Below are 23,089 nucleotides of genomic sequence, written 5' to 3'. Positions count from 1 at the left end.
ACCTCCGGTCACACCCTGGTAAGGGGTGAGCAATCTGGGACCAATCATGCATTGAATTCTCATTTGCCTGAAGATGATGTTCTCGAATTACATGCACCTGCTCACCAAAACAAAAACTCTTTTGGTCCACGGTTACCTAAGTCTGATTTTCCCCGATTTAACGGTGATAACCCCAAATGGTGGAAAGATAGGTGTGAAAAATACTTCAACCTTGTATAGTGTGCAGCCTCATTTATGGGTGGATTTTGCAACGATGCATTTTAGTGGCAATGCAGCCTTGTGGTTACGGACTTACGAGGCAATGCATAGTGTTGATACTTGGCCGAGTTGTGTGTAGGAGTTTTTAGCAAATTTAACGAGAGACAAGTATGCAAAGACTATAGATGTTTTTTTAATGTCAAACAGTCAGGGTCTGTTGATGAGTACGCCCATAAGTTTGAGGAGCTTATGCATAGAATCCTACTGTACAATCATTCATATGATGAAACCTTTTTTGTGCATCGATTTATTTCGGGCCTCAAACCTGAAATTAAATCTGCTATTAAGTTGCATAAACCGGGAACGAGTTGATCCGGCTTTATCTCTTGCTCAAACACAGGAAGTATTATTGGTGGAGGATATTCCAGTCGCTACCAATAAGTATACTCAACGGGATGCTCTCCGGCTCAAGTACAAGCAAAATGCTCAGCAACCAGGCCTATTGGGCGTTCATCCTAGTGAGAAGAGACTTGAGGAGAAGGCTACACCTACCAGGTTTGATTCTCTGCGTGCACAACGCCGAGCAAAGGGAGAATGCTTTAAGTGTGGTGAAAAATATGCACCGGGCCATAAATGTCCAGCACAAGTGCAACTCCATGTAGTAGAAGAGCTTTTGGAGGCACTACAATTGAGTGAAACCTCAACTTCTGAATCTGAATCGACAGCTCCTCCGATGTCGAGAACCTCATGAAACTATCAGTTCATGCTGCAGCGAGCACTTCTAGCAAGAAGAGTATACGGTTGCAGGGCCAAGTGGGAAAATATACTGTACTTGATCCTTGTTGATTCAGGAAGCTCCAGTAATTTCATCGATCAACGAGTTGGTGAGTAAATTGAACTGCCCTATCGAAGATATGCCACCTGCCCGAGTGACTGTTGCTGATGGTGGGATATTGCATTGTGATAAACATATTCCTTCACCGTGCTTGGTACACACAAGGGCATCGGTTTGACACAGCTTTAAAAGTGCTTCCATTAGGATCATATGATATTATATTGGGCATGGACTGGCTTGAGGAGATAGATGATATGCGGATCGGTTGGAAGAAGAAGATATTGCGGTTCCAACATGGTGGCCAACGGATCACATTACGGGGTGTCCATCATGATCCGACCTCATGTACAGCCATCTCGGGTAAAGAGTTGCAAGGCCTTTTGAATGTGGGTGAGGTGTGCAATCTAATGGAGTTATGCGCCATTCCGAGCCCATACTCGCTTGAACCAGCTATCCCACCTAGCATACAACAGGTCCTTGGTGATAATGCCGCCATATTTGAAGAGCCTCGAGACTTTACCGCCTAACCGCAGGTTCGATCACCACATCCCATTATTGCACTGGCACTCAACCGGTGAATGTGAAGCCCTATCGCTATGCTCCTTTGCAAAAAACTGAGATTGAGTCACAAATCAAAGATATGCTTCGCCGTGGGATTATTCAGGACAGTACAAGTCCCTTTGCGTCCCCGAGTGTTGTTAGTGAAGAAAAAAGATGGGACATGGCGGTTTTGTGTGGATTACCGTCATCTCAACAATATAACAGATGAAGAACAAATATCCAATACCAATTGTAGATGAGCTTCTTGACGAGCTTGCTTGGGTCTAAATGGTTCACCAAGTTGGATTTACGCTCCGGCTATCATCAAATCCGGTTGGTTCCTTCGGATGAGCATAAGACTGCATTTAAGACACATCAAGGCCTGTATGAGTTCAAGGTCATGCCATTTGGTCTCACTAATGCGCCGACAACATTTCAAGCAGCCATGAACACTATATTTGCTCATTTAATCAGGAAGTGTGTGCTAGTCTTCATGGATGACATCCTAATTTATAGTGCTACTCTAGCTGATCATGTAAATCATCTGAATCAAGTGTTTGACTTGCTGCAGCAACATCATCTCTATGTCAAACGTAGCAAATGCTCTTTTGCACAACCTCAGTTAGAATACCTTGGACATATCATTAGTGGCAATGGAGTCGCCACTGATCCAAGTAAGATTCAAGCTGTACAAGATTGGCCCACTCCACGAAATGTGAAGGAGGTGCGAGGATTCACTGGGCTTAACAGGGTACTACCGTAAATTCATAAAAGGGTATAGCCTTATCGGTCGCGTCCTCTCCGATTTACTCAAGAAGGATAAGCTCTTTCACTGGACATTCAATGAGCAACAAGCATTTGATCACTTAAAACAAGTGATGTTACGAGCCCCAGTGCTTGCATTACCTGACTTCAAATTGCCATTCACTGTGGAGACAGATGCATGTAAGCGGGGTGTTGGTGCAGTCCTGATGCAACTTGGGCACCCGATTGCTTACCTTAGTAGGGCATTGGGTCCTACGGCACAAACAATGTCGACATATGAAAAGGAATGCCTTGCTATTCTTCTTGCTCGTAGACAAATGGCGTGCGTACCTCCAACATGCACCATTCACTATCGTCACCGATCACAAGAGCCTTGTGCACCTCGCCGATCGAAGCTTAGCAATGAAATGCAACGAAAGGCTTTTGTTAAGCTCATGGGTCTCCAAGTACAAGCTTGTATACCGGAAGGGTAGAGACAACACAGCCGCAGATGCTCCGTCACGTCGGACCTCCAACAATGAATTGTTTGCCATATCCTTTTGCGGACCACGCCGGCTGGAGTCCATCACCGATGGCTATCAGCATGATGAGAAGGCTCGTTCTTTATTGCAAGAACTCAGTATACATAGTCCCAATTATCAAGGGTACTCTCCGCATCGGGGCCTAATTCGATATAAAGACCGGATTTGGTTGGGAAACAACACGGAGGCACACAAGGCCATCCTTCTTTCTCTACATGACAGTGGGGTAGGCGGTCACTCCGGGTTTTTAGCTACATATCACCGCATTAAAAACCTTTTCTCCCGGCCAGGCATGAAACAATATATTCGGAAGTATGTCCGAGCAGTGTTACGTTTGTCAACAAGCAAAGTCGGAGCATGTCAAGCTACCAGGTTTACTCAATCCTTTGCCTATACCTTCTGAAGCTTGGAGCATTATTAGTCTTGACTTTGTGGAGGGCCTACCTAAGTCTGGATCATTCAATTGCATATTGGTAGTTATTGATAAGTTCAGCAAGTATGCTCATTTTCTCCCACTCTCACATCCATATACTGCCCTTACTATTGCCCAGAAATTTGTGGACAACATTTACAAGCTTCATGGTCTTCCCAGTATTATCATCTCTCGACCGGGATCCCATTTTTACAAGCAAAGTTTGGCAAGAATTGTTTCGACTGTTCGACACTAAAATGAACATGAGTTCAGCAAATCACCCGCAGACGGACGGTCAAACGGAGAAGCTTAATCAATGTTTGGAGACTTTCTTGCGTTGTGCTGTTCATGCGTCTCCAAGGAAATGGGCACAATGGCTCCCTCTAGCCGAGTATTGGTACAACACGAACTTTCACTCTGCCTTGGGTAAAACACCTTTTGAGATCCTATATGGCTACAAACCTCGTCACACGGGTGTCGGCAATCTTCGAGTTCAACACCTACCGATTTGGCGGGGTGGCTTCGGGAACGCCAAGAAACGCCGATCCTACTCCGAAGCAACATCTATTGCGCGCCCAACAACGCATGAAGTCTCAAGAAGATAAACACAGGACGAAAGGGAGTTTGTCTGTTGGCGAGTTTGTTTACATGAAATTGCAACCATACTCCCAAACGTCTATTGCACAACGTTCCAACCACAAGCTCTCCTTCAAGTTTTTCGGGCCTTATGAAATTCTAGCTCGCATTGGTAAAGTGGCCTACAAGTTAAAGCTCCTCGCAGCAGTCAAATCCATCCGGTGTTGCATGTGTCCCAGCTGAAAAAATCCGTCCCTTCAAACCAGGTGGTTTCCTCTACTTTGGATTTCAATTTTCTTGCCGATGATGCCTCACCAAGTGCAGCCCGCGCCGTGATCTCCAAGAGGACCATACGCAAAGGTCGCACTTTTGTCGATCGGGTGCAAATCTCCCGGACAGGTCTTCCCTCAACATTACCGACTCGGGAGTCCGAAGCTGCCTTGCGTCGACGTTTCCTCGGTGCTCCCGCTGGGGACAAGCAGGCTTTGAAGGGAGAGGAACCGCTACGACACCGGCATGCGAGCGACGGAGACTACGGGACATCGGGAGGTCCATGGGCCGGCAAGTGCAGATTAACCCAAATGGGCCAAGGCTGGTCCGCTTGCGTGCGTGAGCTGGAAGCCGGTGCTCTTAACCAGCCCCGAGAGGATGAGAGAAGGCATCGATTGAGTGGCCAAGAAACTATCTTCTTCCTCGTCTCCTTTCTTCTGTACCTGCTACTCTGCTCTCTCCCTTTCCCCTTCTCCAAACAATCTCTGTATCTGTATCTTAATTCAACTACTTGGGGACTGAATCTAGTGCGTGTGCTATCAAATCATCCATGGTTGTAGCAATCTGCTCCAGCTTGCGACGTTCCTCCGTCCTGCGACGCTCGATCTCGCCCCGCTCGACGGCCACTTCGGCAGCCTTGGCCAGACGAGCTTTTTCGATGAGCTCGCGCAAGCTGCAGCCAGTCGAAGGCTTTGGTTGCGCTTGCGCCGCCGTGCTCTCCGAGAGGTGATTCCGCGACGAGTCGGTGGACTGGTTCTTGATCGCAGTGGCGGCGGCGGCGGCGGCGAGGAGCGTCGAGCATTTCGTCGGATCCCTGGCTCTGCTCGGACACGGGCGCTTCTTGTTGCCGACGACGTTGGCGGCGGCCGCGAGATTGGGCGAGGCGGCGAGGAGCGTCGGACATTTCTTGGGATCCCTGCCGCTGCTCGGACACGGGCGCTTCTTGCTACCGACGATGGAGGCGGCGGCCGCGAGAACGGGCGAGGCGGCGCATACGCGCTTCGCCGGAGGCTCCCCGCTGCAGGTGGATCCGGACCGCTTCGGTTGCTTGGGGGCAGCGGCGCTCGCCATACATGAGTGATTTATGCTTAGGCAGGGAGTGCGGGAGTAGAGTTCGGCGATGGCGGCGGTGCGCCGCGGGAGCCGAGGCGGCGGGAGCACCGCGGTGGCGCCCATGGTCACGCGCGATGGGTTCAAGCAGCAAATCGAAAGCAGGAGAGCAGGAATCGGGCGAGCGGGAGAGCGGGAGAGAGGAAGAAGAAGACGCGATCGGAGATTAGGGCAAGAAATCGAATCTGCTGGATCGGGATTCAGGAAACGGGATGGGCAAGGAAGGAAAGAGAACAGCGGGAGACAGAGCAGCGGGAAGTCGCGGTAAGGAAATTCACCGGGATGGTGGGCCCCTTATGTCGGTGAAACGCGCCGGATTTGGTAAGTCTTATCCCGCGTTTATTCTTTCCATATTGTTGGCATCATTTTGAGTGGAGTTATGGTAGAATTAGCATTATTTTTGCTAATTCTAAATGGGTAGTGTTGGGCGTCCCCTAGATGATTAAATGTTTTGATCCTTCTTCTCTAGAGCAGTGGCGGATCTAGAAATTTTGCTTAGGGTGGGGCAACCAAAATAACTTGATGTATGTATGAGCAAGCTTTCCTAGTTTCCTCTTATTTCTGATTAAAGTATGTGCTATGTGAAATGCTAGGGTGGGGCGTGCCCCACCCTTACACAAGCTGGCTCCGCCACTGCTCCAGAGCGCGACACGTGTCCGTCTAACCTCCTCAATCCCCCTTTGCTTCCATAATGAACCAACTAGGAAGTTGGCGGCGCGGCGTTGCCCGTGCTGTCTACAGGACGCGAGAGGAAAATTTCATTGTACAAGACTCCACATAGGGCCGTTTTTGTTTAGGCCTATTTAGACTACAACATAGTGTTGCTGATGGGTTGTCTTTAGGAATTCGGTGGAGGGTAGTTAGTGAGACAATGCGTGGATTTTGTCTTTCCTCAGTGAAAAAAATGTGGATCGAGCTTCTATTACCCCCCCCTTTCATCTTCTTGGACAATGAATTTTTGCAGTAGAATCTGTATGAGCGATAGACGGAGTTGTTTTGGGGTAGGCGGAAGAAGGGAGAACGGCGTGCTCATCGAAATTTCGTCTGTCCCTTTTGAATTCTACGACGGGTGAGCCGTCGGGCACGAACTGGATAAGCATGCCCGAACTGGAGAAGCAATTGGTAATGGCTTCCACCTGGGACGTCTCGGGATCCGAGGTAGCGGAGCACATAGGGCAAGCGGTGCTAGGCGAGGATCCTTCGCTTTATTGGGGATGTGCGTATGCGGAGGTGGCGGCCGTCGACTTTGGTGGAGACAACGGCTCTTCGTCTTTGACACTGTTGCCTCCCTCCCTCCTTGTGCTCTTCCTATCGCATCTCACGTGGAGGCAGAGCACCATCGCCGAGGAGGTAGATGCGTTATTCGACCGTTTCTTCATGCGTGCAGGTGGGGCTGGTTGTCGGCAAGCTCAGGGCCTCCTCCGACCGCACCCTCGTCTACTCCCTGCTCCCCACGTCGCCCACCGACGCCAGTGAACCCGCTTGCTCCCTTCGGTCCGCCGCCCTGTAAACTATCAAGGCCAAGTCGAAGGGGGAGGGAAAAGGACACCACAGCTTCTTTGGACGCGCCACCGATGCTCCAGTTTGATGTCGATTGGGTCACTGAGCATGCTTGCAGGTGCTATCTCCTGTCATCGCTTGTTACTCTGCACAAACTCCTGATAATACCAATACCTATAGCTGGAGGAAGTAGGATAGCTATCGACTTACAGAGTTTGCAGCCAAATTTAACTTCTATTTTTAGTACTCTCCTAGAAATTCCAGACCTTAGAAGTGTTGCAAATCAGCATTGCGTGTCTAATGCGAGTAGTTTGGTCTATTATACTTCTCCGATTTAAAGAATAAGATGTTCTCGTTTTACGTGTTTTTTTATTTGATTAAGAATTATTTTAAATATATAAAAATTGTTTGTATGAAATTAAGGGAGTGGTGTTTTGGAACATGGGAGCATATGCTCCCTATATTTTGAAATGCATCTTACACATATTTTAAATTTCAAAAAAAATTGAAACAAAAAATTCACATGTACATCTTCACGTGCTACGCGCTCACAAAGTCGTTTCATAAAAAATGAACTTATCATGTGACGTGTATATAAAAGACAAAATTCAGTGCTAAAAACAATGCTTTTCACATGATAAGTTTTCTCTTTTTTACATAGGCCACAAAAAATATTATTTTTTCGTGAAACTTGACGCATACACATATATTATGGAGATGTACATGTAGAATTTTTCATCAAAAAATTTTCACACTTCGAAATATGTTTTGTTGGTAGAGGGAGCATACGCACCCAGGAGCCGAATTGAATTTCTGTGAAATTAACATCATTAGAGAGTGCTTTTCAATACGAATTTAACGATAGTAATTACATGTAATATAATCAAGATTTTATTGCTCAATTTTTATGGTCAAAGTTCGTCTTGGTATGTGTCCGAGGCGGAGGCGCGAGCACGCTGGTGCCGGGAGGAGGCCGACGCTGTCCGCCAGGTCCGCGAGTACGAGGCGGCGTGCCGGGAGGAGCGCGTCTGCCGCGTCATCTCGAGCTTGACTCGGAGTAGGAGCTCGACGCCTCGCCTTCCTCCGCCACCACCTCCGCCGCCGCGCGCAGAGGCCCTCGGGGCCGCATTTTGGTCAAAATTAGGCCGCGCGGCGGTGGCTATTAGTTAGTTTAGGTTATTAGTACAAATTATAATGCTGTGTTTGGATGCATAGAAAGTTGGCATAGAATTGAATTGAAGTAAGATTCCAAATCTAAGATGGAAATGAATTGCCTTCTAATTCAATTCTGCTGTTTGGATGTCTTTGAATTTTGCTGTTGGAATTAAAGGACATAACTAATTTCAAATCATGTTTGGATGTACATAGTATGGAATTTGATATTTTCTTGAAGATGAATATGGGCCAGAGCATCGAGGACGACCACCTGCCGGCAAGGGCACTGGTCGGAGCTGCTAGGAGGGCCGCCTGCTGGCAATCGCGCGGGTCGGAGCGCAGCGCCCATCTGGCGGCGAGCGCGGAAGCCATCTTCCGACGAGCGCGGCGGGGTAGCTTGGTGGAGGGAGGCGGGGAGGGCTGCCTGCCGGCGAGCGCGCGGGCGGAGCATCGAGGACATTGACCTGCCGGCGAGCGCGGCAGGGCGGCGCATCGAGGAGAGCCACCAGCGGGCGAGCGCGGTGGGGGAGCATAGACAACGGCGACCTTCCGGTGAGCGCCGCGGCCATCTGCCGACGGGGCCGGGGCAACGCACTGGCGGGGGCGGGGAAACGCGGTGGCGGGGATGGGGGAACGCAGCGGTGGGGCAACACGGCGACGGGGGCGTTTGGGGCGGGGACGCGAGCGAGGCGGGGAGGGAGACGAGGCCAAGCGGTACTTCTCGATTCCGAGCGATTCGGAGGGGCTGAGCTTGGTAAGTTAGGAGGACTATTTGCACGCAACGATTCAGCGCTCGGAATTTCGGCAAGTTTCCACGCGAGGATTCCGAGAGCAAACCAAACAGCAGAATTCGTGGAATCGGCCCAAATTCCTATTCCATGTCCAGTTTCCATGCATCCAAACACAGCATAAATTTTGATGCACAATCGGAGCATCAACTATCATCTATACGTGTTCATCGATGAATTTTCCCATGAAAATTTAATTTCGTTTTTTTTTTAGTTTCTTTTACGATTTCTGTTTGCGCGAGTGGTAAAATCAACATAACATACATTTTCAGGAGACTGAATTAGACTTTTTCGGTTCCAATTTTTTCGGCAGAGATGCTCTAAGTTCCGGTAGTTTCCGTTCCGCGTTGACCTTCTTTCCAAGCCTCTGCCAAGCGGGACCCCCCGCACCATCACCTGCAAAGGAATGCAGCAACCGCCGCCGAGCACAAGGCCAACAAATACACTCGTTTGTCTGTCTCGATCCAGCCGCGATCCTTTCTTCCCTCGGGCGCCGTCTGGATCGCTGGCTGAAAGCTCGCCTCTTCGCGCGTTGACGCGGCCGGCCGCGGCCGCGGCTACCCACAGGTCAGTGACTCCGCGCCACAGATGCATATGCTTCTTTCCTCCGCCAAGCCTTTCTTCACCTTCTTTCGTTTCTCTCGATTCTTCTCCCCTTGGCAATGCGCGTCCGGGAGAGCACATCTATCCAAGTTTCTAGGCGGATTAATACATTTTCACTTAATTAATCATCCCGAAATTCATATCCACTCGAGGAATTCTTGATACGGGCAATGGAATGGTCCGGATGTGTTTCGAACAGGCCTGATTAATTCTGGGTATGGTACTAGTATGGTGTACTCACTCAGCAAGCAATACAGTACATACTGAAGTACTGATTGCTTCTTACTGCATTCCTCCTTCCACCCAAACATTACTCGGAATTGACTAGTAGTTCATGATATCTTCAGTTTGATGCTTCATTTTGTGCACGCTGTCCCCCTTCTGTACATTTTCTTGCTCCATGTTATTGATTCGAATGAACTGTAAGAGCAGGTCTAACAGACCCCTTAAAAGGCCCAACCCCGTAAAATAACCGTCGAATACAGGGCCAAACCCTCGCTCGGCCGTCTAGCAGACCCCGTAAAACAGGCCCCCGCATCGATTTTTTACAGTTTCGGCTACGGGGTGGCTTCTGGCCCCTTACTTGTACGGGGCGGGAGGCCGAATACAGGGCCAAACCCTCACTCTGGCGCGCTGAATTTTCAGGAAATAGTAACTGCAATTCATCTCGCTGCTGGCATGGTAGGCAACCGGCGCGGCGTGGTGGTCGGGTGGAGGAGCAAGGGCGGCGAGGGCGAGCACACGGCGCCAGCGCAGGTGTCCCGGGACGGCGCGGCCGCGTTCAACGAGGCGGCGCGGCGCGGAGCTTCGCCGTGTGGGCGGCGCCCGTGGCGGACACGACGACCGGCGGGGCGAGGGAGCGGCGGCCGGCGGGGCGAGGGAGCGGCGGCCGGCGGGGCAGGGGGAGCGGCGGGCAGGGACGAGGGCGGGCAGGGGCGTGCAGGGTCGCCGACGCTGGGGGCCGTCCGTGCCTTCACGGACGTGATGCAGTGCGTGGCGGGCGGCGGCGGGCAGGGACGGGGGCAGGCAGGGCGGCGGCGGCCGGCGGGCAGGGCGGCGGCGGGGGCGGCGGCCGGCGGGCAGGGGCGGCGGCGGGGGGCGGCGGCCGGCCGGGGCGGGGCAGGACCTGGGGCAGGGTAGTGGCTGGAGGTAGAAGAAGAGGAAAAAAGAAAAAAATTATTGATTTGGCATATTCCTAGAATATGCCCTTTTACAGTTTAGCGATACGGGGACTGCTAGCTCGGACGAGTTTTCGGCCGATCGAAATGGAATACAGGGCCATTTTTTCGTGTTATACGGGGCGAAAATTTAAGGGGTCTGTTAGACATGCTCTAACCGGACCCTAACTCATCTTCTGCACTAATTAAGCTGCCCCAGGAAGGAACACTGGTGAAGAAGGTGATGCTTGCTATGCTCAGTTGCAGCAAAAAACAACTTGCACTGGTTTCCCTGCTCTTCTTCATTTTCTATTCCCCGCAAACGGTCATTGCGAACAAGAAACCTTTCGGCATCACCGTAGCTTCCTCTAGATCATTGCGTGAGATTGAGTCCAGTCCCAGGCCGGCCGACAAGTAAGTTCAGTTTTTTTCCTTTCTGTCTTATATCCTGAAGTCTTGTCTTGTGTAATTGGAGCATTTTTAAGTTAAAATAGGCCTCAAAATTCGTATCCTTGGAAGTTGTCGCTAACTTGATCGTCAGTAAGGTGGAAACTGGACAACAGATGGAAGGCAGCACTAGTAACATTACCAACACGACCGCGAATGCGACGTCCGGGTGGAGCATTGTGAAGGAGGAGTTGACATATTTAGCTGGAAGTGCCCCTTTCAATAGCTGTCATGCTTCCACTATTGTAGAGGTACATGGTTTTTGGACACGGCGGATTTTCTAAAAGGAAACACTGTAAAAACTTACAGGTGAAAGTTTGTCTTGTTAGATTGAGAAAGACAATTATCTGGTGGCTTATTTTGGTGGATCCAAGGAAGGTGCTCCGGATGTCAAAATCTGGTTGCAGAGATACAGCGTAGGTTCAGTCCGTTTAGGCCACTTATACTTGTGCTTCTTAATTGAAAATTCAGTTCCTCCTGAGAATCTTGCATCTGTAGGATGGTTGCTGGCATCCTCCACAAGTGGCTGATGAACAAGATGGGGTGCCCATGTGGAATCCTGTATTATTCCAGCTCCCCTCTCGCGAGATCCTCCTCTTCTACAAGATTGGTCAAGAAGTTCAGAAGTAAGATTTTCATTTACATTCTTTGGCCTCTAATGGTTGGTTGAAATGGCAAGAGAAGCGCAGGATAGAGCAGTTAGATGATGCAAAATGAAAAACAATGATATGCTTGTATCTGGTGACTTGGTGATAAACTCAACTTGTTCAGGTGGAGCGGGGCCATGAAAAGATCGTTGGATGGCGGCATATCTTGGTCACAGAGACAGCAGCTGCCGCCTGGTATACTTGGTCCTATCAAGAACAAGGCATGTCTAAATTTGTGGCCTTCGCTCCCTCATATGATTTATTGTATACCATAAGAAGTCCTTCAAATTTAACATCACTGTTACTACGATCTTTAACATGTCAGTAGTAGTTTAGTGCTTAGTGTTCTTTTCCCGCAGGATGCTATATTTGATGCCGAAATTTAGTAAATTGGTTCTAATGTCAAGTTTTCTAATGCAGCCTTTCCTGCTTGAAGATGGTCGCCTACTGTGCGGGTCATCAGTAGAAAGCTGGAACTCATGGGGTGCATGGCTTGAGGTAACATATGCTCCAAGTTTATAGTACTGTGATAACTGTGACATGAAGTGTTTTATCACATCTTGCATTGTGGTTCTAACAAGTCCTCAACCACTTAGGTCACAGAAGACGCTGGCCGGACATGGAGGAAGTATGGTCCTATATACATAGAAGGTGAAACACTTGGGGTGATTCAGCCGGTACCATACCGAACTGCCAATGGGACAATTCGGATGCTTTTGCGATCTTTTGACACAATTGGTCGTGTCTGCATGGCTGATTCTGCTGATGGAGGCGTGACATGGAGTTACGCCCATAAGACTGCGCTTCCTAATCCAAATTCTGGTTTGTTCTGAACCTGTTTGGCTAAATTAGCTTTCTCTTTGCTTCACTACCCTTTTTGTTGCATTGGAAAAGTCTTACTACTCTCCAGAGACCGTGTTTGCTGGGAGCGCATCAATAGAGATTTCTGTACAATGTTTGGTAACTCTGGTTTCTGCATTGGACTTCACACCTGAAGGTATTGATGGAGTTAAGATGAAGGATGGGAGAGTACTACTTGCTTACAACACCTTCTCCAGGAGCACACTTAAAATCGCAGTCTCCGCAGATGATGGTGATTCGTGGGACGAAGTACTCACACTAGAGGACACCGAAGGTATGGAGTTTTCATATCCTGCGGTAATCCAGACCATGGATGACCTCGTACATGTTACATACACATACAACCGGACACAGATTAAGGTAATTCCCTTGATGCATAAAAAACTCGTCTTATTTATTTTGAGCAAGCACATCACTTCTATCAGTTAGTTCATTTTCTTAAAGAGTATAGTTCAATGCTTTGCAGCATGTTGTCCTTGAGGATTCTCGAAAAAAATCATGTTGTCCTTCCACCTAAGGGGATAGTGACGTTTTAAGTCTACAACTATGGGAGACTTATGGCTAGCAATCGAAGGCTCTTCAATTCAGTGCATCAGATTATGTGTTGTATTTTTCTGCTCAATTGCAGCCTTTTGTGTTTGAACAATTGTATGTGTGCTGAACGATTTAGCATATGGTGTTCCTTGTTCGGCAGTTCTTTCTCTTCGCCTTTTGTTGTGCGAACCAAATACATTGTTATTTTGGTTATGATGTCACTGTGATGCAACTTTCTACAAACAAAGTACTACTCCATTCGGAAATAACTGACGCACCATCCACTTCACAAAGAAAAAACCCTTTACAAATTTCACAATTGAACACTGACTGGTGGTCAATAACGATCGCCGTGGGCGGAAGTTGGAGTGTCTTGTCTTCGGGTCATTCTGCTTACAAGCATTTGGCTGATTGGCTAATTGACCTTCTATCATGTATGTAGAAGGATAGAGAGAGAGAGATTGGCGGAATATGTTGGATGTATTATTGAGCCTCATGGGCGAGTATATATAGGCGTACAGGGATCATCTTGGAGTGCAAGACAAGACACGACATCTATCTCTATCCTAGACTACCTAAACCGTACGTATACCAAATATATCTCTAACACTCCCCCGCAGTCGTAGCGGTAGTGACGTGAACAACAGTAGCGTCGCGGACGGTCAGACTGGAGATAAACCGAAGTGGACCCCGTAAGGCTGACACTCCCCCGCAGTCGTAGCGGGAGCGTCGTGGACGGAGTTGCGTCGCGGATGCTTGGACCGTAGAGGAAGCTGGTGAGGCGCGAGCGAGGTGGTAGCCCTTATGCCGATGTCGAGGAGCCGAGAGCGTTGGGTGGTGCAACCTTGGTCGGGGTAGCCGCGCGAGGGATGCCGTGGTCGATGTCGTCGTCGGGTGCCGGTGTCGAGGTAGCCGCACATGAAGCCGCAAGCGCATAGTGCGCGAGGAGAGTGACGGAGACGCGTCGAGGCGGTCGTGGAGATGGTCGATGCCGAAGTCGAGGCGGTCTGAGCCGTCGAGGACGAGGCGCGGCCCTAGTTTTGCCGGAACCAGTGCGCACGTCGTGGACGAAGGCATACTTCGGTTTTGCCGGAACCGAGTACACATAGAAGAAGTCGGTGACGCGGTCGAGGCGAGTCGTAGAGGCGATCCCGAAGAAGACGTTGTCGAAGCCGATGAAGACGAGACGTCCGACGCGAGTTTGCCGGACTCGGGAACGTGTCGGGGACGAAGGCACTTCCGGTGTTGCCGCATCCGGGCATGCGAGGGTAGGGAACATTACAAAGTGCGCGCCATGTCGGAGTAGACTAGTAGAGGAGGTCTCGACGACGGGTGTCGGAGAAGAGGAGCAGGTGGTGTAGTCGGGGAAGAGGCGAGTCTCGACGACGTGTGTCGGAGTAGAGTAGCAGGTGACGTAGTCGGGGAAGAGGCGAGGACGCTGGCGGCGAAGCTGTAGTGTACGAGATTGGAGTCGTTGGCGACGTTGTCGGTGATGTCCCGGGCGATGACGGCGAAGACGGACCGGCGATGGAGACCGCGCGGGCGAGACAGCCTGCTGCGTCGCACGTAGGCGTCCCGTGTGTGACGCGTGCGGCCGTGCCGCGCGGTTGATGAAGATGGCCGGTATAGATCGATGCCGTTGTCGGAGTAGAGGCGCGCGGTGACGACGGCGGTGGCGACTCAATCCGATCTATGATCGGTAAACCAAGAAAACGCCGGTCGAGCGACCGGCGGAGCAAAAAGAAAACCAATCTACGGATTGGAAAAAAAAGACTCGAGGGCAGCGGATCAACCGATCGGCGGACGAACCCTCATACGGGTTGCGCTGCCCCCGAGGTAGATCATGGAGATCGACCTCCCCGGGGGCGGCGCGGCGCGGAAGCTTGGGCGGCGGCTAGGTCAAGGAGCGTGCCGCTCTGATACCATGTAGAAGGATAGAGAGAGAGAGAGAGAGATTGGCGGAATATGTTGGATGTATTATTGAGCCTCATGGGCGAGTATATATAGGCGTACAGGGATCATCTTGGAGTGCAGGACAAGACACGACATCTATCTCTATCCTAGACTACCTAAACCGTACGTATACCAAATATATCTCTAACAATGTACACTGTGGTTGCGAATCCTGGGATGGGCAAGCAAACTTGGAAAACCCCCGCAAAAAAAAGTAAACTTTGAAAACTTCTACTATTTTATCAATGCAAATATGCGCAAATCTTATGTGCATTCTTGAAAATGAAAAGATGTCTTTTCTTTCTTCTCGCTGCAAAATTTGGTATTTTTCCTTGGTAGAGAACAATAAGAACAAAAGAGTAGCATGTATTATTTGTCCAACAAGCATATTTAAGGATTTTATTGAAACCATCATGCTAGAAGGACAGTGCAAGAAAAGGCAAAATACAATTGTTTGGTACTCCCTTCGTTCTAAAAAAGCTTCGCAACTTTTTTTAGATACAGATGAATCTATAGGTAAAACATGTCTATATACCTCCATATTTAGATAGAATTGTAAAGCTTTTTTAGAAACGAATGGAGTACAAATTTACACCGCTAACAGAAACCTACGGACATGCTCCATTTGTCCCTAAATGTAAAGCAACCTTGGTTTTCTCTAGTCAACAACGATTTACAAATGATCTGTATATATAATATTTTCATAAAATAAATATAAAGATATATGAAATGAAATAATATTTGGCAAGACACTCTTCATTCGGGATCCTCTCTTTTGAACTTGGAAGTCAAAAGGAAAATATATAATACGGCGATGCACCCTTTTACAACTAAAACACACTGGTAGTCTGGTAGTAAGATAGTTCAATCACCTACACTGGGCATTGCAAGTTGCAGGTTGCAAGAGACCGATGATGTCCCGACGGAATTCCACATTTTACTTAAAAAAAACTTAATTCCCCAATCCCCATTTATCCGTTTCCTTTTTTTTTGTACCATTATCTCTTGTTCAATGAACAGAAAAGTGCGAGTATTTCCAAAAGAAACAGAAAAATAACTTTCGATTTACCATTTCTCGCTTGCTCAATGAACAGAAAAGTGGGAGTACATTTCCAAAACAAAACAGAAAAAACAACTTGGTGTGAGCTGTTTTTTTATGGGAAGCTCGACCGATGGCAATGTTTCCCATTTCGACCGAACAGGCAAAGCACGGCAGGCCACAGATTTTTTTTTTTTGTTTTGAGCACAACGGCAGGCCACAGATGTCTTGCACAAATATAGTCTCGGGCCGGCCGAAGACAAACGTAGGTCGACCCGGCCCAGTATGACGCGGCGACGGGTCGAGGCACCGCGAGTCAGGTTACCGCCCAGAACAACCCAGCCGCGCCGGTACCTCACGTGGCCCGCGGGCCAGGCGGGCCCCGCTCCTCGGTTCCCACGCCTTGCGCGGTGAGCGCACCCACCCGACCCACACCCACACACGCTACTTCTCCACGAGCCCTCCATTTCGTACGGCCTCCCAAAAATCTCAATCCATTTCTTCTTCTTCCTCCCTTCTCTCCAACCCTGGAGAAGGAGGAGGAGAGAGGAGGAGATTTTCTCTCGCTGGAGTCGGAGCGGGAGCGGAGGATTTCCACTGCCGAAGTGGCGCCGTCCGTAGGTGAGCGCTCTCCTCTGCTCTGCTCCGCTCCGGGTGGCTCTCCACCCACCGAATTCCCAGGCTGCCAAATTCTAGTTGGTGGGGGTATGTGCCTATCTGCCTCCGCAGATCTCTACACGCCACTGCATTTCCGGTAGGCTTTGCTGCGTTTTTTATTCCCTCCCCGGGCCGCAATTGCAGCAATTCGGGGTTTGCGCGAGTGAATCCTAGCCCCAGATGCGCTTTTCGCGGGGATCAGTCAATGTGAAAATTGCGCCTGCTTCGAACCGGGATCCGAGACCCTAGATGCGGCAGCGGCTCTGATGCAGCCTGGTAGTGTGTTTGCATGCCGAAATTAACCTGGTGGGTTTTAATCGAAATCCACCCCGAATTCCTGCGGCTAGGTTTCCGCTTCTGCGCTCGGTTGGCGTGGAAGCGGAATGCGGATCTGGGTGGTGTATCGGGGTTAGGACTCGCGGATTTGGCCGTGGGTTCTGTTATTCGTTGCCTTGTATGTGCTTGTCTCACTTCAGCTAGCTAGTAGTGTTTTGGGGGTGGTGCCACTAGTGGAGGGCTAGGGTGGCATTGCTGCATCGTAGTCGAGAGAATGTTTGCTTTCTTCTTGAAATATATGGAGTTGCCTGATGAAGCCATCTATTGATTAGTAGCATGTTATCGCTCTCAAGTATCAGCATCTGTTTATTTATAGTTTGTCTTTTATTGCTTATGTCTGGCTAATTCGATGAACTAGAAGCAGCAGTCCTGCCTTTTTAATATGGAAATCGAACTTCGCTACCGTCCAAGTTGTTGAGAATTGTTCATTTATGTAGAATTAAGCCCTTCAGCTTGTAAAATCTGTGTCTGTGTTTTTGTGAAGAGCAATCCTGAGTCATGGTTATAGTTGAGAAATCTCTGGAAAATAATTGAGTCCGATTTATTTGGTTCTGATCATTCAGTAGATAAAATGGCACAGTTTGAGATGACAAAGTGTTAGCATGTCTTCTATTCCTTAAGAAACACCGTACTAAGACTACGTCATTGTTGTTGCTATGTTGCCATATCAGCCGACTTAGATAAATTGCTCAAAATATAGTTGACTCCCTGGATTGTGTTATGAGCATTAGCAGCCTACTGTCCGCATGCTTTACTTTGCTGTTGCGGTGTTGCCATACGATGCACCCTTGCGACTACACTGTTTCCTTTTTTAGCAGTTCCTATTTTCTGTGAGTAGCAAAACCATGCTTCTTCTACAAGTAGAACTGCATGCTGAGCGTCACATTAATTGAAGGCTAGATTTTTCAGGTTTTTAATGTAGTTGGTTATAACGGTTTAGCGAACTGGCTACTCATTCTTTTTTTCTTTAGGAAAACTCTTCTCTTCTTTTGTTTCTCTTCTTTTGTTTCAGTCAATGCTGTCATTGTTTGTAACTGTCGCAGCACAAATAAGTGTAAAGTTTTTTTTACTTCTGTTGGTGGGGACATGAAGTTATACTGCACACGATTCAGCTGGGAACTTTGCTGCTTTGACTTGCTGTATTAATTCATAGCTTGTATGTGTGAATAACCATGCTAATTTAGGGTTTTATCCACAGCTCAACTGTATAACTAGGCATGTATTAATCTCTTTTTTTTTCTCCTTTTGATTCACTCTTACTGCTCCATTTTTGCTTTTTATTCAACATTCAGATGGATTACATGTCTCCTGAGAGAAGTCTGGATGGGACTTGTGGAGACCCTGGGCCTTTATTTGGAGATCAAGATGGTAGCTTATTGGACATGGATTATCACGGGGAAGGTATTACAGGACATGGATCCCCACAGCTGAATGATGGACTTTTAGCTGATGCAGCATATTTGTCTGCAGATTCTGTACCCTATATGAATGATCAGATGTTGGGCAATACAATTATGTCTGCTTCAACTAGTCCAGCATCTCCCCTGAAGCAAGATCAGGCGCATCATGTGTATACGGAATCTGATATGCAAAAGGATTCAGCTGAACAGAATTTTCACAATAATGGCAACTTTGAAGCACAGACCACTTCTCCTGGTTATGCCGTGCATCAGAAAGCAGGAGTAGTTGATGCTGTGCTGCCTCGAGAGCTTCATGAAAGTGGTGGTAATGGTACATCAAACTTTCAACAAGAAACCACACATTCTGATACCTATCTTGGTGACTCAATGTTAAATGAAAATAACAGTAGGGATTACCAATTCAGCAATAGCGGTGATGATGACGATGAAATTCCAAACTCATCTGTGCCTCTGATGGAAAACAAGGACAATGAAAAGTTACAAGAGACTTTCCACAGTGAAGTGAACGGGACAGAGGATGATCAAATGAATGGTGGGAATTCTGATCCTCGTGATGAAAACAGCAATGAGAACTTCAATTCTGCAATTTCACCTTCCTATTTGGATGGAATGGAGCAAGATCTTGGTACCGAGAATGGCATATCTACACCTGGTAATCAATGGGATTCTCCACCTGAAAGGTCTGCAGGACTGGATAAGGGCACTCCATCACCAGCCAGGAGGGTCTCACTATCAGCTGAAAGGTCTCCTCAGGCTCATTCATCTGATAAACTGGACTCACCACGTCATGCACAAGAGGATGGTAATTTGGCTCGCTCTGGAAGCCCACCAGCAAGACGTCGGTCTCGATCTCTTGAAAAGCGTGATACCAATCGTAGAAGAGCTTCCTCACGTGAGTTGTCTCCACATGCACGGGATAACTCTCCAGAAAAAAAAGCACATTCTCGACATGGAGATAGGTCACCTCGACGAAAATCTGCATCCCCTAGAAGAATAGATAGGTCGCCGCGTCGAAGATCTGCATCCCCTAGAAGAAGAGATGGATCACCACATCGAAGATCTGCATCCCCTAAAAGAAGAGATGGGTCACCGCACCGAAGATCTGCATCCCCTAAAAGAAGACATGGGTCACCACGACGAAGATCTCCATCCCCTAAAAGAAGACATGGCTCACCACGACGAAGATCTTCATCCCCTAAAAAAAGGCATGGTTCACCGAGACGAAGATCTCCATCCCCTAAAAGAAGACATGGGTCACCGAGACGAAGATCTCCATCTCCTAAAAGAAGAGCCTCACCCAAGAGGAGGAGTTCACCAAGGAGGAGGGATTCTCCACCAAGGAGGAGGGATTCCTCTCCAAGAAGGAGAAACTCCTCACCAAGAAAGAGAGACTCATCACCGAGGAGGAGGGACTCACCAACAAGGAAGAGGGATAGGTCAAAATCCAGGTCACCTTCAAGGAAAACTGATTCATCTAGACATAGAAGGGAACATGGTAGATCTCGATCAAGGTCGCCACACTCAAGGGATCACCATAAAAGATCTCCAAGGTAAAAAAAACTTGTGTGTCATGAGTATTTTTGCATGGGCATGTTTCAATCCAACAGCATCTAACAGTATGTTGTTTGGTCCTGCAACTTTGAATAGGCCTATTCCATGGCTGTATTTTTGTTTCGATTTTCATGGTTTTGCACTAGTTTATGTTTCTTTTTGGTTTGACCTTGTAGAAGAAGGCATTCACCAAGGCACAGATCACCTCCAGCAAGCCATCGTCAGCATTCTCCCAAGAGACCTTGGTCACCACCTGCCAACAGGAAGACTGGATTGGGTAAGCCTGGGAAGAATCTGTTTGTTGCAGGTTTTAGCTATGCCACCACCGAGCGAGAATTGGAGAAGAAATTCGCTAAATTTGGACGTGTGACAAGAGTACGCGTTGTCCGGGATAGACGGTACTTACTTTCATATGCAGTTATTTCTACGTACTTATCTCGTTGTGGTAATTTTATGAGCACTCTTTTTGGTAATGCTGTTTGAGCTTGCTTGGTTTGCTACCAATGTTAGCCTTGTCAAAGTTTTGGGAAGCCAAGAAAATTGGGCTCTCATTTGGTTTGGCTCCTATGTATATGCTTGCTCTCACAATTTGGATGCCAAAATTTGTCATTGCATTGGTTTGCCCCAACTTAGCATTACCTAATATTGGCAACCCTAATGATGGTATCAAACTAAGCATGCTATTCTTGTTTCTGTTTAAATTAATTTTAGATGATCCACAGTGATATGTCATCACTTCGTCCATTGCCTTTCAAGTTTGCATTTTTTTTAATCATGGAAAAGGTGCACCTTGTGAACTGAAATACCGATAATTCGTGCACGGGAAAAGTACTATGTACATGATTTGTGATGTTGTGCCTGAATTTAGAAGTATCCATATTCGGTTATTCAATTACATTAAATGTAAAGCTTGATTGGTCTGCATTTAAATATGGGAAGAGTACTTTGGATTCCTCCTGTGGCTACTACCTCTGTTTGAATTTATATGTTGTATTTTGTCTTGTACATAGAACAATGAGACATTGAAGGTGACTAAACTCCCCTAATTGTTTAGTATATTCAATGCATGCATGTTGGAAATACAAAGCAAAGTTTGATATTTTACGGGTATATAGGGAAACAAGACATTTAACAAGTAAACCCTATACTTTAAAATGGATGGGGGCGTCATTATATTCAATGGGGTTGTTTAAAACTGATAACCCAGTGATTTTCATTTAACCCTGGAACTTATATCTTGGCTTGCAAGGGCATAGTTGGAAAAAATGCGCCAAGTTTACTATGATTGAACTAGAAGCAGTCAATAGTAGCTGGTTTTCCGTTTACGCCAAGTATTGAGGGACAGAGGTAGTACTAAAGACCAAACTAAATTGGTAAACTGGCAGAAAATGTACTCTGTACCATCATAAGCTTTAACTTAAAGCAGTCAGTACTAGTTGGATTATATCTCGTTTACCCTTTTACTAATTAACCATGAGAAAGTTGAATCTATGAGTCTGACAAAGAATGTATTTTGTACTATCTTAAGGGCAATACTGTTACCTTGTCTAGAACACCATATTTTACGATTTGTACTCTGTTAAGCCGGTTTGCTAGATGAAGTATTCGTAACCTAATTTGCATTTCTTCATAGAACTGGAGATTCTCGAGGCTTTGGATTTTTATCCTTGGAGAAGGATGAGGATGCTGATGAAGCAATCAAAGCTTGCGATGAGACTGAGTGGAATGGTAGGATCATTCTCGTGGAGAAGTCAAAGGCACCTGCATTGTGAATCTTTATATCCTAGAGCTCTGCAAACATTTGCTCTAGGGGGCTGGCCAGTTTGCACAGCTTTCATCGTACCAAGAGATTTCTATCGGCGATATAACATAAATTATGATTATATATGGCAAAGTTTACTTGAACCAGCTGTCAATGCTGTATTAGGAGTAAGTAATAATGCACTTACTATGGCTACCTTGCTGACAATTATAAAGAATAAGATGATATGCCAAACCTTAGCTTGTTTCAGGGCCCTGCTGCTGATAAGAGGAAGTTAAACGGTACATTGTAATATCTGCAACATCTACGCATACATGACATTCATCTTCTTCCTCTGCATCGTCGCATGGTGATCGAGTGTTCAGCTGGCAGTTCATGGGGATACCTGGGTGGAATTCAGACTTGTTAGGCTTGTGATTGTCATTAAGTTAGCGCAATAATTTTTACATCTATCCCTATTTGTGTGTTTTGGATCGTGGATACTTCATGTTGCATATGGCGTCACATTAATGGTCTGCTAGAAGTATTTGTTCTCTCGTCTTTCTGCTTACATGCTTCTGAAATAAGAATTGTTTGTGCAAAAGATTGTCTGAGCCTCATGCTCGTGGCCAACACCTACTTATGGTTGGTGGACGTCAGGTTGCATGCCGATTCTTGATTCTGATTTAGGTTTGGTAGGGTCAAGTCGACACCAGTCCCACCACCACTGCCAACGATTCATCCTGGTGATATATGTGCACGCACTTTTGCCTGCCAAAGTGCCAAGTAGTGTTTACTACAGCTTTCGCTGGTTGATGGAAACCATCCCATTTTACTCCTTGTGCTCCACACTTTGCTTGCTCGGCCCATGACCTGTCCAGAACTTAGCTTGCTCAGCCCATGGTACATAAGTCCTTCAACATAGTTTCGAATTATTAACTTTCATCGGGTACTACATGTATGATGTACATATGGGACACGACGTGAAAAGCTCGAAGAATATATCTTCAGGCTGAACAATCTGTCGCAGTATCTGAAATTTGTTATATGGACTCTCTCCATGGAAAACAAAGCATTTTCTGCGGATAGGCAGGACTCCATCAGATGAAACCTCAAACCCTTTGCCCCAAACTAATTAGGCCTTGTTTAGTACTAGGGATTAATGGAGATAATCCGTTAGAGTATTGGGTGAAACCTCTGTTCACTAGGTAGAGGTAAAGTATTAGAGATTGAGAAAATGCACTAAAATTTGGAAAAAAAAGTGAGGATAAGGAAGGATTAAACTGCTCAATACTCTACCACTAAACATGCTTTTAATAATAAGTGGAGATTTGAAATTTGGTGGGATTATTCGCACTAATCTCCACAAAGCTCGGTATTATTGATGATTGTTTTCTCTTCCAAAGTAACTAGGACAAACTGATTTTCAAAACCCACTCAAGCAGGCCAACCAATTTGTAAGAAGGAAACCA

General features: G+C 47.3%; 2 protein-coding genes across 5 annotated transcripts; both read left to right on the top strand.

Annotated features, from left to right (window-relative positions):
* The first annotated feature begins 9,144 nt into the window (after window positions 1-9,144).
* Window positions 9,145-13,078, top strand: LOC124675495. The gene is made up of 9 exons (XM_047211575.1): window positions 9,145-9,237; window positions 10,642-11,128; window positions 11,207-11,293; window positions 11,376-11,503; window positions 11,649-11,745; window positions 11,945-12,022; window positions 12,121-12,346; window positions 12,522-12,745; window positions 12,852-13,078. Exons 2-9 carry the CDS (start codon window positions 10,994-10,996, stop codon window positions 12,900-12,902), a joined length of 1,026 nt encoding a protein of 341 aa, XP_047067531.1. The 5' UTR covers window positions 9,145-9,237; window positions 10,642-10,993; the 3' UTR covers window positions 12,903-13,078.
* Window positions 13,079-16,399: 3,321 nt separating this feature from the next.
* LOC124674666 (serine/arginine repetitive matrix protein 2-like) lies at window positions 16,400-22,178 on the top strand. 4 transcript variants are annotated; one of them, XR_006993063.1, is made up of 5 exons: window positions 16,400-16,532; window positions 18,197-19,875; window positions 20,053-20,274; window positions 21,510-21,805; window positions 21,889-22,178. XR_006993063.1 is itself a non-coding variant. In XM_047210714.1 (5 exons), exons 2-5 carry the CDS (start codon window positions 18,197-18,199, stop codon window positions 21,646-21,648), a joined length of 1,971 nt encoding a protein of 656 aa, XP_047066670.1. In that variant the 5' UTR covers window positions 16,401-16,532; the 3' UTR covers window positions 21,649-22,178. The 4 variants fall into 4 exon arrangements, 2 of the variants coding, with proteins under 2 accessions (XP_047066669.1, XP_047066670.1); XR_006993062.1 differs by having other exon boundaries at window positions 21,879-22,178; XM_047210714.1 differs by having other exon boundaries at window positions 16,401-16,532; window positions 18,197-18,305; window positions 18,375-19,875; window positions 21,510-22,178.
* The last annotated feature ends 911 nt before the right edge of the window (window positions 22,179-23,089 follow it).

Source organism: Lolium rigidum, chromosome 7 (assembly GCF_022539505.1).
Source record: "Lolium rigidum isolate FL_2022 chromosome 7, APGP_CSIRO_Lrig_0.1, whole genome shotgun sequence".
In the NCBI taxonomy this organism is placed as follows: Eukaryota; Viridiplantae; Streptophyta; class Magnoliopsida; order Poales; family Poaceae; genus Lolium; species Lolium rigidum.
This window is presented reverse-complemented; position numbering and strand designations above follow the sequence as displayed.

Coding starts and splice junctions, on each gene's coding strand:
- LOC124675495 (XM_047211575.1), top strand. CDS start 10,994: ATGGAAGGCAGCACTAGTAACATTACCAACACGACCGCGAATGCGACG. Junction 11,129..11,206: donor ATGCTTCCACTATTGTAGAG/GTACATGGTTTT, acceptor TTGTCTTGTTAG/ATTGAGAAAGACAATTATCT. Junction 12,023..12,120: donor CATGGGGTGCATGGCTTGAG/GTAACATATGCT, acceptor TCAACCACTTAG/GTCACAGAAGACGCTGGCCG.
- LOC124674666 (XM_047210713.1), top strand. CDS start 18,197: ATGGATTACATGTCTCCTGAGAGAAGTCTGGATGGGACTTGTGGAGAC. Junction 19,876..20,052: donor CACCATAAAAGATCTCCAAG/GTAAAAAAAACT, acceptor TTGACCTTGTAG/AAGAAGGCATTCACCAAGGC. Junction 20,275..21,509: donor CGCGTTGTCCGGGATAGACG/GTACTTACTTTC, acceptor ATTTCTTCATAG/AACTGGAGATTCTCGAGGCT.